General features: G+C 32.5%; 4 protein-coding genes across 4 annotated transcripts; 2 read left to right on the top strand and 2 right to left on the bottom strand.

Moving 5' to 3' along the window:
• Positions 1–2,285: 2,285 nt before the first annotated feature.
• On the bottom strand, positions 2,286–2,663 carry LOC101888044 (larval cuticle protein 65Ag1-like). Its single transcript, XM_005174886.3, has one exon. The coding sequence runs from the start codon at positions 2,611–2,613 to the stop codon at positions 2,308–2,310; it is 306 nt and encodes a 101-aa protein (XP_005174943.1). The 5' UTR covers positions 2,614–2,663; the 3' UTR covers positions 2,286–2,307.
• A 5,211-nt stretch (positions 2,664–7,874) lies between these two features.
• LOC101887873 (larval cuticle protein 65Ag1-like) lies at positions 7,875–8,234 on the top strand. Its single transcript, XM_005174885.3, has one exon. It carries the CDS (start codon positions 7,891–7,893, stop codon positions 8,194–8,196), a length of 306 nt encoding a protein of 101 aa, XP_005174942.1. The 5' UTR covers positions 7,875–7,890; the 3' UTR covers positions 8,197–8,234.
• Positions 8,235–12,475: 4,241 nt separating this feature from the next.
• On the top strand, positions 12,476–12,816 carry LOC101887710 (larval cuticle protein 65Ag1-like). Its single transcript, XM_005174884.3, has one exon. The coding sequence runs from the start codon at positions 12,511–12,513 to the stop codon at positions 12,814–12,816; it is 306 nt and encodes a 101-aa protein (XP_005174941.1). The 5' UTR covers positions 12,476–12,510.
• Positions 12,817–17,790: 4,974 nt separating this feature from the next.
• Positions 17,791–18,254, bottom strand: LOC101897875 (larval cuticle protein 65Ag1). The gene has a single exon (XM_005189786.4). It carries the CDS (start codon positions 18,177–18,179, stop codon positions 17,874–17,876), a length of 306 nt encoding a protein of 101 aa, XP_005189843.2. The 5' UTR covers positions 18,180–18,254; the 3' UTR covers positions 17,791–17,873.
• Between the last annotated feature and the right edge of the window lie 1,129 nt (positions 18,255–19,383).

A 19,383-nucleotide genomic window follows, 5' to 3' on the forward strand; every position in this document is an offset into this window, starting at 1 on the left:
TTTTCTACTTGGATCGCCTTTTGTGATACTAGGCGGGGCATTTGGAAATACGTACCAAAAAAAGTGCGAAAAGTACTAAATAGTGTTAACTTCGGTATTTGGCAAAGGAATAAAGCTGGAAATCTGAAATATGGGTAAGAGACTTTGATTCTTTGTAGGGTAGGCAAACTAAAGAGTTTTCCGATATTCTAACAACATGTGTACCAAAAAGAACTACAATGCACTAAATCATAGAAACGGATTTGAACGGATAGTGGTAAAATCTTGAAATCGGATATGAGACACAATTCTTGGTAATTGGGTTCTTGTAAGGAGGTGGTTTGGGAAATGTGTACTAAGTGCGAAAACTCTACTATATGGTACTAAATTTGGTACAATTCCGTTTGGGATGAACGGAAGAGGCAGATAATTTGAAATGTTGGCATTGGGGTCCCTGTTGGTAGTAGGTTTATGATAAAGAGGTGGTTTTGGAAATTTGTACTACAAGTGCACGAAAAGTACTAAATAGTACTGCGTTTGGTTAAATTTGGAGTTGGGTGAACAGATAGTACTTGAAATCTGAAATTTGGTATTAGGGTCGCTATTCATGTGTAGCCTGGACATATGGAGGTAGTTTCGAAAATGTGTACTATAATTGTACAAAAAGTACTCAACGGTACTACATTTGGTATTGGGTGAGGGGATAAAGATAAAATTCTGAAATTTGATATTTAGATTACTGATGGTATATGTGATTAAGATTCGACGGTGGTTTGGAAAGGCGTCCTATATTTGTATTAAAAGTACTAAATGGTACTAAATTATGTATTGGGTGAAAGGATTGGACTGGACTCCTCAAATTTGATGTTGAGGCATCTGTTGGTATCCTAAATTGAGAAGTGGACGTGCTTTTGTTAACTGCACGAAAAGTACAAAATGGTATCAAATTTTATATTGGGTGAAAGGATAGAGCTGGATTCCCGAATTTTTATATTGAGGTCTCTTTAGGTATCTGGGATTGAGATATGACTGTTGTTGTGAAAATTCCCACTATAATAGTTCGTAAAGTACTAAGTGATACTAAATTGGACATTAGGTGAAGGGATAGAGCTGGAATCTCTAAATTTGATATTAAAGTCTCTGTTGGTGTCTGGCATTGACATATGGAGGAGGAATAATATGAAATAGGACTAAATTTATTATTGGATGAAGGAATAGGGTTGGAATCCTTAAATTTGATATTGAGGTCTCTGTTGGTATCCGAAAACTGATATTTGTATCTGGAATTGAGATATGGAGGTGGATTTGGAAATGTGTACTGTAATTGTTCGTAAAGTACTAAGTGGTACTACATTTGATATTGGTTGTAAGAATAGAGCTGAAATTCTGACATTTGAAGATGTCACTGTTGGTGTCTGTGGTTAAGATATTTATGCGGTTTTGAAAATGCGCACTTAAACTGCACGAAAATTACAAAATGGTATTATATTGGGTATTAGGTGAAGTGGTAGTTGTTGTGTTGTTGATCTCTGGGATTGAGATATAGAGGTGGTGGAGGAAATGTGTGCTATTATTGAAAGAAAAGTACTAAATTGTAATAAATTTGGTATTGGATGAAGGGTTAGAGCTGAAATTCCGAAATTTGATATTAAGGTATCTGTTGGTGTATAGAATTAAGATATGGAACGATTTTACAAATGCGTACTATTTTTGTACGAAAAGTACTAAATGGTATTACATTTGGTGTTCGGTGAAGGGATAGAGTTGAAATCCTGAAATTTGATGTAGATGTCACTGTTGGTGTCTGTGGTTAAGATTTGTAGGCGGTTATGAATTGGGTGAAGGGATAGATCTGGAATACAGAATTTTTATATTGAAGTCTCAGTTGGTATGTGAAATTAATATATAAATGTGGTTTTTGAAATGAGTACCATAATTGTACGAAAAGTACTAAATAGTACTAAATTTGGTATTGAGTAAAGAGATAGAGCTGGAATCCCTAAATTTGCTGAACATACAATCGGGCGGATGCACGGATCATTAAAGACAAGTCGTCTCCTCTTGATTGTTGCTAACAAATGCAAAAGGGCATAATTCCCAATTCCACAGCATGGTGTATAAATCCCAGCGGTCTCCCTCTCCGGATAACCCAAATCCAAAAAATGTACATTAAAAAGAAAACAACACAAAATTTCATTTTTTTTTTTTTTTTCTATTTTTTGAAAAGTTTGTATTTACAACAGTTAATCATTTTTTTTTCTAAATTAAATAACAAATTAAACTAACAAAAACAAAAAATGAAACTAAACAATATTTGAATCAGTCAATTTAAGCCACTGGAAGATGAGCACCTTGGGGTTGGAAACCGTTCTTGTCGGCAACATAGTTGACGGTATAGGTTTGACCATCATCACCGACATAGGAGTAGGAACCCTTAACTGCGATAGCCTCATCATCGGTACCCAAATCCTCTACGTGTCCTTGTTCTTCGAAAGTTTTTCCATCACTGGTCTCAACGGCGAATTCGTAGTGTTCAGGTTCAACATTCGACTCGTAACGCAAAGTCTCGGCATCTTGGGGATTGGCGGCCAAAGCCAGGGCGAATAATGCAACGAAGACAATGATGAATTTCATGATTGAATTTTTTGGTTTTTTTTCGGGACGTAGTCGTCGAAGATGCAAAAGCTTAAATGTTTCTGAATAACTTCAGTGCGCTGACCTCCGTTTATATATCACTACTCAGAGCTCATCACCCACCGAAAAAACAATGAAAATTTATGTTAATCGTGTAAACAAAATTATTGATTTTTATGTTAATTATCGGGTTGGCTTTCTTGGTGGCTGACTGGGCGGACTGGCTGTCTGGCTGACTGAATTGAAAATTAGATGGTCCATGTTTTACATTTTTGTTGACCTAGGTTATGGACAAATAAAAAACAAACGCAACAACAAACAATGTTTCTTGTTACGTTTTTTTTTTTTTTGTTTTTTTTTTTTCTAAACTTTGCATATTTGTTGTAATTAGGTTAAATTTCATTAGCTGACATTTGTCAGCTTATCTTGACTTGCATAAACTTGAACTTGATTTTTTTGTTATGTTAACCTGTTTTGAATACAAAAAAATATGAGTCAAATGTGTTTGACATGCGCATTTAATGTTTAATATTTGTTCATATATCCTGCGGAAATCACAATTAAAAAAAGGGGGAAAGAAAATCCTTGCCTATTAAGTAAATAGTGTCTTCGACAAAAATACAGATAAAAATACGGGGATTTTTTTGACCGAAAATGTTAAGCCTCTAGAAATGATATTACTATTGCATTCTAGGTATGTAGGGAGTTTTGGAAAATTTAACTTATGTCTACTAAATGGTACTAAATTTGAGCTGGAATTCTAAAATTTGAAAATATTTTTTGGACTGTATGATGCGTATAGTTATGAAAAATTGTACTAAAGTGAACTTCATGGTACAACAGGTTGTACAATTTGGATTTGGGAGCTAGTAACCTGAAAATTGGAAATAAAACTAGTGTCGGAGTTCAGGATTGGCATAAGCAGATAATTTTGTGAATCTTTACTAAAATGTACTAAATAAAGTATAATTTGAATTTGGGAAAATGAATAGGGGTGGAATCTTAAAATTTGGATTTGGGATCACTTTGGAGTGTAGAAATAGCGTAGGTAGGCAGCTTTGAAAACTTGTACTAAATGGTACTGAATTTGGTACAATTTATGTCTTTGGATAACCGATAGAACTGGAATTCTGAAATTTAAAAAAAACAAGTTAAAAAGTATCAGTCGGTATTGCCGCCAGAGATATACCCTCAGTCTATGTTCGATTATCTAAATATATTTTGATTAGTGTTAAGGTTATGCCAAGTCTAAATGGAATCGGATGTTAATTTGGCGATTTATGAGCTTCATGGATACTCAAAGTTTCAATATTTTGTGGGGGAGGTACTTGATGGAGTGGACCGATATTGTCCATTTTCACACCTGTCCTAGCACTGACGCAAATATTAGGATTCGCAAAGTCGGAGCAAATTCGGATTAGCCTTTCTCTTTCTTTGCAAAAAATTTGTTTTTTTTTTTGTTTTTTTTTGAAAATTTCGACCTTTTGTGGGGGAGGTACCAGAAGGAGTGGGCCGATATTGTTCATCTTAACACAAGACCTTGGGTTAATATAAATATTGGGATGTGTGAAATTTGAAGACAGTCGGACTCTTACATAACATTTTATGAGAATTGTAGTTATTCAAAATTTTGACCATTTGTGGGGGAGGTACTTGATGGAGTGGACCGATATTGTCCATTTCCACACCTGAACTAGCACTGACGCAAATATAAGGATTTTCAAAGTTGGAGCAAATTTGGATTATCCTTTCTCTTTCTGTGCAAAGAATATATTTTTTGAACATTTTGACCTTTTGTGGGGGAGGTACCAGAAGGAGTGGACCGATATTGTTCATCTTAACACCAGACCTTGGGTTAATATAAATATTGGGATGTGTGAAATTTGAAGACAATCGAACTCTTACATAACATTTTATGAGAGTTGTAATTATTCAAAATTTTGACCATTTGTGGGGGAGGTACTTGATGGAGTGGACCGATATTGCCCATTTTCACACCTGACCTAGCACAAACGCAAATATTAAGATTTGCAAAGTTGGAGCAAATTCGGATTATCCTTTCTCTTCCTGTGCAAAAAATATATTTTTTGAAAATTTCGACCTTTTGTGGGGGAGGTACCAGAAGGAGTGGACCGATATTGCCCATCTCCGAACTCGATCTAAGTTTAACAAAAATATTACGTTGTAGCCAATTTGGACCAAATCGGATACTCCCTTCGAGAGTTATCGTGCGCACCAGCCAGCCAGACAGACAGACAGACGGACGGACGGACATCGGTAGATCGACTCCAAATGTTCTGAAACGGATTTGGTCCAAAGAGACCTAGGGTCTAAAACCGTTATTTCGACTAGGCACGTTTTGGCCGTATCAAATGATATATACCCTCTGTAGCCATATGACTGAGGGTATAAAAATTATATTGGACTGTATGATGTAGTAAGTTATTAATTTATTTGTACTTAATGGTACCAAATGTGGTACAATTTCGCTTTTGGTGGTCCAATTTGGCTTCTGGTATCCTGTAAATTAGAAAAAAAGATTACAGTCGGAGTGTAGGATAGAGAAATGTAGATAGTTTTGAAAATAAGTACTTATGTGTACAAAAAAGTACTAAATTATTTACAATTTATATTTGGGCTTGGAATCCTAGAATTTGGAATTGGGATTACTGTGGGAGTGCAGGATTGGGGTATGTGGGCAGCTTTGGTGCGGTACAAATTGAAATTGTGATGAATCGATAAAGCTGGAATTCTGAAGTTTGAAAATAAGTTTACTGTTGGATTGTGTGATTGGGATATGGAGGTATTAATGGAAATTTGTACTAACATGTACTAAAATCCGATGGGAATGGAATTCTGAAATTGGATAATAGAATTTCTGTTGGATTGTTTTATGCAGATTGTTATGGATATTTGTACTTATGTGTAAATTTTTTACAAATTGGAATTGTGATGAAGCGATGTAGCTGGAATTTTGAAATAAGAGTCACTGATGGAGTGCAGGATAGATGCACCAAAGGATTGTTGGAAATCCGAACTTTAAATTTAGAAAATGTTCTAAAGTGGTAAGTAACTTCTAAAAGTGTACCATTTGGATTAATGTGAACGGATAAATCTAAAAACTAAGTTTGGTATATGAAGGTGGTTTTGGAAATGTGTACTAAGTGAGGGAACTGTACTAAATGGTACTAAATTTGGTTAAGTGTGAATGAATGAAGGTACAATTTTTAAATTTTTGTATTGGGGACCCAGTTGGTAGTAGGTTTGTAAAAAAAAAGTTGGTTTTACAAATGTGTACCACAAGTGGACGAAAAGTGCTAAATAGTACACAATGCTAATAGTACATTTGGTACAATTTGGCATTGGGTAAACAAAAGATGATTGAAATCTGTAATTTGGCATTAGGGTACAGTGTAGCCTGGAAATTTTGAGTTGGCTTCGGAAATGTGTACCTAAGTTGTACTTAAAGTACTAAATGGTACTACATTTGATATAGGTTGAAGGAATAGGGCTGAAATCCTGAAATTTGATTTGGGGCCTTTGTTATTATCTGGAATAGATATAGAGATATAGAGGTGTATTTGGAAATGTGTACTAAAGTGCACGAAAAATACTAAATAGTACTACGCTGTGTACAATTTGGCTTTGCGTGACCAGAAAGTGCTTGAAATCTGTAATTTGTTCATTTGTAGCCTGGACATATGGAAGTGATTGCGGAATGTGTACTTTAATTGTACTGAAAGTACTAAATGGTACTAAATTTAATATAGGATGAAGGAATAGGACTGAAATCGTGAAATTTGACATTGGAGCCTCTGTTATAATCTGGAATTGAGACACAGAAGTGGTTTTGGAATTGTGTACTAAAAGTGCACTAAAAGTACTAAAGAGTAATACGTTCTGTACAATTTGGCTTGGGCTGAACAGAAAGTGCTTGAAATCAGTAATTGGACATTAGGGTCTCCTTTGATGTGTAGCCTAGACATATAAGTGGACTGAAATCCAGAAATGGTTTTGGATGGTTTTGAAATCCAGAGGTGGTTTTGGATATATGTACTTTAGTTGTACGTTGTACATGCTAAATGGCACAAAAATTGGTATTGGTTGAAGGGATAGAGATAAAAATCTGAAATTTGATATTTAGATTACTGATAGTGTCTGGTATTTAGATGTGATGGTGGTTTTGGAAATGTGTACTAAAATTGTACGAAAATACTTAATTGTACTAAATTTTGGTAAATATATAGCTGGAATCTCGACATTTGATACTGAGGTCACTGTTGGTATCTGGGATTGAGATATAAAGATATTTTGGAAATGTGTACTAAAATTATACGAAAAGTACTAAATGGTACTAAATTTGGTATTGAGTGAATGTATAGAGCTGGAATGTCGAGATTTGGTATTGAGGTCTGGGGATAGTTTTGGAACTGTGTACTATAATAGATACTAATTTTTAATCACTCTTGGTGTCTAGGATATTTTTGGATATGCGTACTAAATGTTACTGTAACAGGCCAATAACAAATAATTGGTATAAAGCTTTTTTTCCTTAACATCATAATTCTAATTTAATGGTTTGTTTGAGACCCAAATATTTGGAACCTTGAAGTCCAAAGAATAGAATTGCTATGCTATCTCTCTCTCTCTCTCTCTCTCTCTCTCTCTCTCTGACAAAAGGCTACACACATAATTTTCAGACTATGCTTTCAAAATAGTCTATAAAATCCCGGCGAATTCTAAAAAGTTATCCTTAAAAGCTAAGCAATCCTTATATAGAAATTCTTCGTAATGTTATCCCTTCCAATAATTTTCTCAAAATATCAATTTTTCTTTAATTTGTAAATAGGTTTTGATTCACACAAAAAAATTGTTTTGAAATTAGGTTAATCTATCGATTTATTCAAGTTCAAGTTTAAGCAAACGAGTAACCTGATGCTTGACGACTTACTAAACTAAATGGAATAGCAACAATGGCAAAACTCTAAAATGCAAAGCGTGTGTATCCAATCCATAATCCAACGTAACATAAATGTAAAATATGAAGATATGAAGCCCCAGCCAGCCAGCTCCTAGCCCGCCAAACCGATAATTAACATAAAAATCAATAGGTTTGTTTACACGATTAACATAAAATTTCGTTTTTTTTTTTTTGGTGGGTGATGAGCTGTGAGTTGTGATATATAAACGGAGGTCAGCGCACCGAAGTTATTCAGAAACATTTAAGCTTTTGCATCCACGACTCAACGTCCCGAAAAAAACCAAAAAAATTCAATCATGAAATTCATCATTGTCTTCGTTGCTTTGTTCGCCTTGGCTTTGGCCGCCAATCCCCAAGATGCCGAGACTTTGCGTTACGAGTCGAATGTTGAACCTGAACATTACGAATTCGCCGTTGAGACCAGTGATGGAAAAACTTTCGAAGAACAAGGACACGTTGAGGATTTGGGCACCGATGATGAAGCTATTGCAGTTAAGGGTTCCTACTCCTATGTCGGTGATGATGGTCAAACCTACACCGTCAACTATGTTGCCGACAAGAACGGTTTCCAACCCCAAGGTGCCCATTTGCCCGTTGCCTAAGTGCAGTTGTTCCTGAATCTAGTTGTTTTTTTTGCTAGTTTTTTAAGTAAAATAAATTAATTTAAAAAATAAACCTAAAAAATGTGTTGAACTTATTCGTATTCGTTGCGGGAAAAGTTGGGTGGAGACAACACTGTACAACACAAAAAAAAAAGAATTATTTCAGAAAAAAATCCAGTAGATTATGAAATTAGAGCTAAAAAGAAGAGAGGAATTAGAGCTAAAAAGTAAGAGTAACCTAAATAAAGGGGGCAAGTCCCCCTCTTCCTCCCTTTTTGGGAATTGACGGATTAAGATTTCTTGGAAAACGGACATATTAGGCACACAGCGTCTGATAGGTTATAAGAGTAAAGCTATAAACAGAAGACACATGCATCGGAATTTGGAAACTTTACAGCGCAAAATATCCTTAATAATGGCGTCGACGGAAGGAATTTCTCACTTTTTAGAGATTTTCGGATTACGATTCTTTGTAATTACGATTCGGACATGTAATGTAAATATCATATTCGGCAATACTACTGATAATAATACGCTAATTGCTAGTCACCTAAGGTGTTTTTTTGGTCCTTTTTTCAAAATATGCTTAAAAACTCCCTTTTAACGGGATCGCAGCAACTCAAAAATTATTCGTAATAAAATTCTACTATGGGCCCTAGAACATATCAATTGTCTTAATCTTACGTGAACGTCAGGAATTCGTAAATAATAAAAACTCACATTTTAGATTTAAAGCCGTACTTGATGTAAGTTTATGAAAAACTCTCCAACAAAGCATTATTTTAGGAGAATGACATTAAGGAAAAAAAATATTCTTCATCAAATTTCACTATAGGTCACCGAAGTAAAGAAATCTCTAGCATTGCGTTTTTGCAAAATGGTCAGGCTTATCCCTTTATTGTTGTTTTTATAAAAACAACGTTTGTTTATTAGTGGAGAACGATGGTAATGTTTACCAGGGGGTAAGGCAGGGAATACCTAGGTTTCGGAAAGAGCCACCAATCCTCATCAGTTCCCTTGTTTTGTCTGGGATATTCTCCCCAGAAGTTATTTTAAAAATAACTTCTATGACAAAAAACATTTTTTACCCAAGTGACGAGATCGTAAGCTCAATAGAAGAGGAACCAAAGAATTATATAAAACTAAAATTCTATGTATCAAGAAAATATTTGCATCAAAGTTGCAAAAAAAGAAACTTAAAAGAAATCATTATTTTTGGGCAATTTTCGCTTGCCCTTTTTATGACTGAATGCACAAAAGTAACATAAAATTTCATTTTAGACAGAAAATGTCAAAAGAAGAAATATTCTACACTAAATTTCATTATTAATCTCGGAATAAACCATACATCTAAGTTTAATGGGTTCTACGAAAATTACATTCGAAACTTATATATTAAAAGTAAAAATAATGTGTTTAGTGATAATTTAACACGTTTTTATTCTAAGTCAATATCTGCCTTACTTTTTCATTTTTTGGGGAAAGCATCAAAAAAAGAAATATTCTAGATCTAATTTTAGTATGAGTCATCAAAGAAAAGAAATCTCTATTTCTATTATTTATCAAGAAAATATTAGAATCAACGTTGCTAACAAAAATAATCCGAAAATATTTGATCATTTCTTGATAAATTTTTCCTCGGGCTTTAATCGACTGAAGGCAAAAAATTTACCTAAAGTTCCACCTCAGGTAGAAGGTGTCAAAAGAGGAAATATTCTACACTAGATTTCATTACTAATCTCAGAATAAACTATATAACTAGGTTTAATAGTTTCTAAGAAAATTGTAATCGAAAATTGTACAATACAACTGAAAATTATTTGTTTACTGATAATTTAACAGGTATACAATCTAAGTCAAAATCTCCCTTACTTTTTAATTTTGTGGTGAAAGTATCAAAAGAAAAAATATTCTAGATCAAATTCTACTATTAGTCACCGAAGAAAGGAAATCTCTATTTCTATTATTTATCAAGAAAATTGTAGCATCAAAATTGCAAGAAAAATAATCCGAAAATATTTCATAATTTTTCATAAATTTCCCACGGCCTTTTTTCGACTGGATGCATAAAAGTAACATAAAATTTCCTATAAGACAGAAAGTATCAGGAGAAGAAATATTCTTTACAAAATTCCATTACAAATCCCAAAAAAAAACCATACATCTAAGCTATTTTAACACATTTCCATTCTTAGTCAAAATCTCCCTCATTTTTTCATTTTTGAGGAAAGTATCAAAAGAGGAAATGTCCTGGACCTCATTTAACTATTAGACACCAAAGATAAGAAATCTCTATTTACATTATTTATGAAGAAAATATTTGCATCAACGTTGCAAAAAAAAAATCCGAAAATATTTCATAATTTTTTGATCAATTTTCCTCGGTCTTTTTCGACTGGATGCATGAATGTACCATAAAATATCGTCTTAGACAAAAAGTCTCAAAAGAAGAAATATTCTACACTGAATTCCACTATAAATCTCAGAATAAACTATATAAATAGGTTTAATAGTTACTAAGAAAATTGTAATCGAAAATTTTATAATACAAGTGAAAATTTTGTGTTTTTAACGTTTTTATTCTAAGTCAAAATCTCCCTTACTTTTTATTTTTTAGGGAAAGTATCAAAAGAAAAAATATTCTATTTCTATTCTATTTCAATTTTAGTATGAGTCATCAAAGAAAATATATCTCTATTTCCATTGTATATATTGAAAATAAATAAAATGAATAAATAAAAAATAATCCGAATTATTTCATAATTTTTTGATCCTCGGCCTTTTGTCGACTGGATGCATAAAAGTAACATAAAACTTCTTTTTAGACAGAAAGTATCAAAGTAAGAAATATTCTGCACTAAATTCCCTTGTTAATCTCAGAATAAACTATGTAACTAGGTTTAATAGTTTCTAAGAAAATCGAAAATATTTCGATATGAGCCACTAAATTTTCTAGTTTCTAAAATTATTCCAGTGACAGCTCAGAATTTTCCAGAAAAAAAGTTATTCGTGATGGAATTCAAGCCTGATAGTGAGATTTCTTTATAGTTGGCTGGAGAACCAAAACTGGCTATCGTTAGAGCACTCCAGCATTTAAATGTGAATAAATCTTTTGTGTCTCGTACCATGGCTCGATAGCCAGACGTCAAGGAAGTGACGGAAGAAAAAACACCGTCAGCAGAAATTATTCGAAAGTAATGAAGCGACTTGATCGAAAACCGCGTCGCAGTGGCCGAAAAATGGCTCATGTGCTGAACATATCGCAATATTCGCAATATCGGCAAATATTGAAAAATGAGCTCGGGGTAAAGCCATTGAAATTCCAAAAAGTGCAAGAACTTACACCGCGCGGCAGAAAGAAAATTGACTCAAAAGAGCTAAAGAGTTGCTTCGCTTGTCCGAAAGTGGTGAACTGCCGAATTTGGTTTTCTCCGTCTCCGATGAGAAAACATTCGTTGTCCAGCAGTTTATGAAGAGTTGCTCCACTTGGCCGAAAGTGTTTAACTGCCGAATTTAGTTTTCTTCATCTCCGAGGAGAAAATATTCGTTGTCTAGCAGTTTGTAAACAAACAAAATGATCGTGTTTACTTGCCAAAGAGGTCAGTTGAAAATGTGCACCTTCGGTTGGCCACAAAAACTCAAGCGTCGGCCATGATGGTTTGGGCCGCCATAACAGCCGATGGTCGCTCTCCGCTAGTACTAATCGACAGTGGCATCAGAATAAATGCCGAATATTTCCGTCATTCTTTGCTTTCATTCAAAAAAATTTAGAAAAAAAAAATGTAAAAATTATAGCGTTTGACTTTGTTGCAGTTTTTTATCTCACCCTGTATTAAGGTACGATTTCGACTTTTGATGTATTCTTGAACCTATAGCAGAAGTTTCTGGCAAATACTATTGTTACGATGCCGTTTCAAATCGAGTTTTTAACCATTTTGTAAAAAATCGATTAAAATACGGTCAAGTGTTTACATTGGAAGACTTCATCAAGATAGGTCATCATCACTTAACGTTGGACATAATCAACGAATGCATCTGTAACGCCAATCAATATAAATATGAATAATCTATTCAATGGTCAAAAACGACGACAGCTTATACGCCCATAATGTAAATGCACCATTAAATCTCCAAGCATTAACTAATTTACGCATGCAAACTGGTCCATTAAGATGCGGCCGGTGGGGGTTAACAGGTCAGTGCTGAACACCAAATGTTAAATGGTATAAAAACACATTCAACCATCGGCATATTATTCACTCCCGTCTTTTCGCTCTCATCGCACAAAGCAGATCAACCCAACCCAACGCCATAATGAAATTCATCATTGTCTTCGTTGCTTTGTTCGCCTTGGCTTTGGCCGCCAATCCCCAAGATGCCGAGACTTTGCGTTACGAGTCGAATGTTGAACCTGAACACTACGAATTCGCCGTTGAGACCAGTGATGGAAAAACTTTCGAAGAACAAGGACACGTGGAGGATCTCGGTACCGATGATGAGGCTATCGCAGTTAAGGGTTCCTACTCCTATGTCGGTGATGATGGTCAAACCTATACCGTCAACTATGTTGCCGACAAAAACGGTTTCCAACCTCAGGGTGCCCATTTGCCTGTTGCCTAAATACCAAAGAAATTAAATTGTTATTAGTAGATTATTTAAGGAAATAAAATTAAAAAAAAAATATATTTAAAAATTATTGTTTTAATTAAATTTAACATCGCCAACTTCGAAATATCCAACAAAATCGGAAATTGATTTAATTGGAGATGGCAGGTTCCCCCATTTTTTTAAAATTTTTAAAGTTTTCAGATTAAGATTCCTTGAGAATGATCGCGCATTTCATTTTCGTGAAAACATTTAACCCTCAATCGAGTCACCAAAACGGTCTTTTTGGTCCTTTTTTAAAAATAGGGTTAACAAAATCGTAGCAATTCAAAATATCTTACAAAGGATACTCGCCGATTTTGTTGCGAGTACTATCAAATCCATTTGGATATCCCCATCACCCAGGCTGCCTTATGGATAGTGGAATTACAGGAATTTACAGGAAATTCGAAAAAGTGATAAATTTACTGAGGTTTATATAAAAACCAAAATTTATGATATATTTTTTTATGGTACATATTGAGTGTACCCATTCCTTTTTTTCAGAGACACACATTTAAATATGATCTAGAATATTTCTTTCTTTTATACTTTTCTCAAAATATGAAGAATTCTGGGAGATTTTGATTTAGATTGGAAACGTGTTAAATTGGTAGTAAGAAATGTTAACATATTATTTTAACTTGATTTATAAATATTTCGAGTGGAATTTTCTTAAAAACTGTTACACTTAGATATACAGTTTATTCTGAGATTTAAAATGAAATGTTGTGTAGAATATTTCTTACTTTGATAGGTTTTGTTTAGAATGAAATTTTATATAAATTCATGCATCAAGTCCTTAAAAGTCAAAGCATTTTTTCACAAAAAAAAATAGAAAATATTTCTGTTTTTGATGAAATTAATGCTAATATTTTCTCGATCTATAAAGGAAATATAGATTTCTTTTTTTTTTTTTTTTGTGGGTGACTAATAGAAAATTGAATCTAGAATATTTTTTTTGACACTTTCCCCATTAAATTAAAAGATAAGGGAGACTATGGCTTAAAATGAAAACTTAGGAAAAATGTACTAAAAAATATATAAAATATTTTCCTTTTTTTGACACAGTGATGCCAATATTTTCTTAATAAATAATAAAAATAGAGATTTTTTTCTTCAATGACTAATAGTAAAATTGGGTCTTCAATGCCATTTTCTTAGAAACTGTTAAACCTAGTTATACGCTTTATTCTGAGATTAATAATAGAATTTAGTGTAGAAAATTTCTTCTTTTGACACTTTCTGTCTAAAATGAAATTTTTTTGTTACTCGAAAAAAGCCAAAGAAAAATGTATTTAAAAAAATTAAAAATATTTTCCTTTTTTGGCCACATTGATGCTGATATTTTCTTGATAAATAATGGAAATGGAGATTTTTTTCTCGTTGGTAACTAATAGTAAAATTTGATTTAGAATGTTTCTGCCTTTGATACTTTCCTCAAAAATTGAAAAAGTAAGGGACTTAGAATTAAAACATATTAAATTATCAGTAAATATATAATTTTCACTTGTAATATATAAGTTTCGAATGCAATTTTCGTACAAACTATTTTACGTAGATGTATAATTTCTTCTGAGATAATATGAAATTTTATGTTACGTAAAAAAGTAACATAAACAATCGAAAAAAGGCCGAGGGAAATTGATCAAAAAATGGTGAAATATTTTCGGATTATTTATCTTGTAGCGTTAATGCTAATATTTTCTTGATAAATAATGAAAATAGAGTATTCATGTCTTTGGTGTCTAATAATAAAATTGGATCTAGAACATATCCTCCATTGATACTTTCCTCAAAAAAATGAAAAAATAAGGAAATTTTGGCTTAGAATGGAAACGTGTTAAATTGTCACTAAACACATACATTTCACTTGTAGTATATAATATTCGGGTGGAATTTTCTTAAAAACTGTTACACCTAGATGTATAGTTTATTCTGAGATTTATAATAGAATTTAGTGTAGAATATTTCATATTTTGAAATTTTCCACCTAAATCGAAATTTTATGTTACTTTCGTGCATTGAATCCAAAAAAGACAGAGGAAAAATTTATATAAAAAAATAATAATATTTTCTTGATAAATAATAAAAATAGAGATTTCTCTTTATTGGTGACTAATAGTAAAATTGGATCTAAAATATTTTTTTCTTTGACACTTTCGCCAAAAAAATAAAAAGTAAAGCAGAATTTGACTTAGAATGGAAACCTGTTTAAAATAAGTAAACCCATGTTTTTCACTTGTAATATATAATTTTCGAATACAATTATATTAGAAACCATTGCATCTAGATATATGGTTTATTCTGAGATTGATAATGGAATTTAGTATAGAATATTTCTTCTTTTGACACTTTTTGTCTAAGACGATATTTTATGTTACATTCATGCATCCATTTGAAAAAAAGAGGCGTGGAAAATTGATCAAAAAATTATGAAATATTCTCGGATTTTTTTTTTGCAACATTGATGCAAATATTTTCTTGATAAATAACGGAAATAGAGTATTCATGTCTTTGGTGACTCATAGTAAAATTGGATCTAGAATATTTCTTCTTTTAACATATTCCGCAAAAAATGAAAAAGTAAGGGAGATTTCGACTTAGAATGGAAACGTGTTAAATTATCACTAAATACATACATTTCACTTGTAGTATATAATATTTGAGTGGAATTTTCTTTAAAACTGTTACACCTAGATGTATAGTTTATTCTGAGATTTATAATAGAATTTAGTGTAGAATATTTCATCTTTTGATATTTTACACCTAAAACGAAATTTTATGATACCGTCGTGCATTAAATCCAAAAAAAAAGACGGATGAAAAATTTACTAAAAAAATATAAAATATTTTCCTTTTTTGCCAGCATTGATGCTAATATTTTCATGTTAAATAATGAAAATAGAGATTTGTCTTCTTTGGTGACTAATAGTAAAATTGGATCTAAAATATTTTTTCTTTGACACTTTCGCCAAAAAAAATAAAAAGTAAAGCAGAATTTGACTTAGAATGGAAACCTGTTTAAAATAAGTAAACCCATGTTTTTCACTTGTACTAAATAATTTTCGAATACGATTTTCTTAGAAACTATCAAACCTAGTTATATGGTTTATTCTGAGATTTACAATAGAATTTAGTGCAGAATATTTCTTATTTTGACATTTTCTGTCTAAAATGAAATTTTATGTTACTTTTATGCATCCAGTCGAAAAAAGGCCGTGGGAAATTTATCAAAAATTATGAAATATTTTCGGATTATTTTTCTTGCAATTTTGATGCAAATATTTTCTTGATAAATAATGGAAATAGAGATTTCTTTTCTTTGGTTACCACTACTAAAATTGGATCTAGAATATTTCTTCCTCTGACACTTTTCCCAAAAATTGAAAAAGTAAGGGAGATTTTGACTTAGAATGAAAACCTGTTAAATTATCAGTAAATACATAAGTTTTACTTGTAACATATGAATTTCGAAAAAAAAATTCTTAGAAACTATTAAACCTAGTTATATGGTTTATTCTGAGATTAGTAATGGAATTTAGTGTAGAGTATTTCTTCTTTTGCCACTTTCTGTATAAAATGAAATTTTATGTTACTTTGTTATGTTATGCATCCAGTCGAAAGAAGGCCGTGGGAAATTTATCAAAAATGATGAAATATTTTCGGATTATTTTTCTTGCAATTTTGATGCAAATATTTTCTTCATAAATAATGGAAATAGAGATTTCTTTTCTTTGGTTACCACTACTAAAATTGGATCTAGAATATTTCTTCCTTTGACACTTTTTCCAAAAAATGAAAAAGTAAGTGAGATTTTGACTTAGAATGAAAACCTGTTAAATTATCAGTAAATATATAATTTTTATTTGTATCATATAAATTTCGAATACAATTTTCTTAGAAACTACAAAACCTAGGTTTATTGTTTATTCTGAGATTAGTAACGGAATTTACTGTAGATTATTTCTTCTTTTGACACTATCTGCCTAAAATGAAATTTTATGTTACTTTTATGCATCCAGTCGAAAAAAAAGCCAAGGAAAAACTGATCAAAAAATGACGATTTTTTAAAGTTTTTTTTTGTAAATTTGATGCAAATATTTTCTAATATTATATAATGAAGGTAGAGATTTCTTTACTTCGGTGACCTATAGTGAAATTTGATGAAGAATATATTTGTCTTTGGCATCATCTTCCTAAGAAAATGCTTTGTTACAGAATTTTTCATAAACTCACATGAAGTATGATTTTAACCCTAAAATATGAGTTTTTATTATTTATGAATTCCTGGCATTCAGGTATGTTTTAGTCATTTGATGTATTCTAGAATCCATAGTAAATTTTTATGACAAATAATGTTGTAGGACATTTTGATTTGCTACGAACTCGTTTAAAGGGAGTTTTTAGCCATATTTTGAAAGAAGGACTAAAAATGTCTCCTAGGTGACTCGCTTCAGGGTTAACTTTTTCTAACAAAATATTTCTCGTTTTATTATCAGTAATATTGCCGAAGACACTATTTACCACAAGTATGGTATGGGATTCCGGGGAATCTTAATCCGAAAATTTCCAAAAAGTGAGCAAGTCCTTTCGCCCTCTTTATTAAGGATATTTTACGCTGTAAAGTTTCAAAATTCCGATGAAAGAGTCTTCTGTATTTAGCTCTACTCTCATAACCTATTAGACACTGTGTGCCTAACATGCTCAGTTTCCATCGAATCTTAATCCGACAATTTCCCAAATTGAGGAAGAGGGGGACTTGGCCTCCTTCATTCAGGTTACTTTGCGAAGTAAACTTTCAAAATGCCGATACATGAGTCTTTTCTATTTAGCTCTACTTTCATAACCTACTGAATTTTTCCTTTAATTATTTATTTTTATTATTTTTTTTTTGTTGCACCAACTTTTTCCCCCAAACGAATAAAAAACTTCAACATTTTACTTTGGTTTCTTTTTTTTAAATTAAATTTATTTTACTTAGAAAACTAGCAACAACTAGATAACACATTTCAGGAACTTCAAAATTCCACTTAGGCAACGGGCAAATGGGCACCTTGGGGTTGGAAACCGTTTCTGTCGGCAACATAGTTGACGGTGTAGGTCTGGCCATCATCACCGACATAGGAGTAGGAACCCTTAACTGAGATAGCCTCATCATCGGTACCCAAATCCTCTACGTGTCCTTGTTCTTCGAAAGTTTTTCCATCGCTGGTCTCGACGGCGAATTGATATTGTTCAGGTTCAACATTCGAGTCGTAACGCAAAGTTTCGGCATCTTTGGGATCGGCGGCCAAAGCCAAGGCGAACAAAGCAACGAAGACAATGATGAATTTCATGATTGAATTTTTTGGTTTGAATTGGGGGATGTGTTGATACACTGAACTGTGTTGGGTTTGTGGATGCCAAGATGTTGTACCATTTCGTTTATATATCCAAAAGGTGTGTGTGTGTGTGTGAATGGCAAATGTTGAGGCAAACACACACGCAACGCACACATGTCGTTTGAGAGTTGTTAACAACAGTTGGCGGCGGGTGTGTGTAGCTTGTGCGGGTCTAATGATAAATGCAAATGCACATTAACACCATTTTGTTGGTGTTGTGCTGTAAGATTTGGGTTATCTTGGCGAGATTTAGGGTTTTTGCGACGAAGATGAGTCTCTGTTTCGTTGATGTTGAGGTTTGATGCCACTGTAACAGCGGGAACGTAAACAAATAAAATCATAATCAATTAGTCTGTTTTTGTCGGTCTTTCTCCAATACGAACATACCTACAAAGGCAAAATTCGGCTATGACAACAAAAAACCATAACCTTTTCAAATTCAAATATATAAATTTGAGATATGTAAATTTCATGAGAAATATTAGGGGGGCGATTGCAATGCCAACGACCTGTTACAAGACCTGCGGCATTTTTATATTCATTTTTTGATGACTTGTTTTAGTGTCATAGGTTATGGTTAAATCGTTTGGATGCAGATATTCGAAGACATACATATGTATGTATAGCACACAATATGGATCGTTTAAAATTATTGGAAATATGATTTTAGATTTTTGAGGATATTTTTAATAATGTTTCGGAAGCCATAATCGAGAATTTTTAAAGGGATTTTTAAGAAAATATTTTAAATATATTTGAGCCCAAAGTCGCGAATTTTTCTGAGTGTTTTCAAGTTAAAATCGTGGACTTATTAATAATATTTTTGAACTGTGCCACAAATTTCATTTTCTTTCAATAATTACTGATAAAATTTAGTAGATTATTGAAATAGAACAAAAAAATAGAAAAGCTTACATCGGAAAGTAACCTTAGAGGGTGGGAAATTTCCTCCTCCTTTGATATTTTTTGAAAATTTCGAATTAAGATTAATTGAAATCCGTTTAGGTACGAGGTTTATTTTGGGCCGAACTTTGAATACCCTCCACCATTTGAACGAATTTGGCAATTCTCAAAAACAATAAAATCCGTTAAAAATTCTGTTAAAATCTTAAAAATACCGAATGTAGTTTTTATATTAGAGTCGTAGTTTTTATATTAC

This window comes from Musca domestica, unplaced genomic scaffold, assembly GCF_030504385.1.
Source record: "Musca domestica strain aabys unplaced genomic scaffold, Musca_domestica.polishedcontigs.V.1.1 15, whole genome shotgun sequence".
NCBI lineage: Eukaryota > Metazoa > Arthropoda > Insecta > Diptera > Muscidae > Musca > Musca domestica.

Excerpts from the sequence above, each read along its gene's own strand:
- LOC101887710 (XM_005174884.3), top strand. The coding sequence starts at position 12,511 with ATGAAATTCATCATTGTCTTCGTTGCTTTGTTCGCCTTGGCTTTGGCC.
- LOC101887873 (XM_005174885.3), top strand. The coding sequence starts at position 7,891 with ATGAAATTCATCATTGTCTTCGTTGCTTTGTTCGCCTTGGCTTTGGCC.
- LOC101897875 (XM_005189786.4), bottom strand. The coding sequence starts at position 18,179 with ATGAAATTCATCATTGTCTTCGTTGCTTTGTTCGCCTTGGCTTTGGCC.
- LOC101888044 (XM_005174886.3), bottom strand. The coding sequence starts at position 2,613 with ATGAAATTCATCATTGTCTTCGTTGCATTATTCGCCCTGGCTTTGGCC.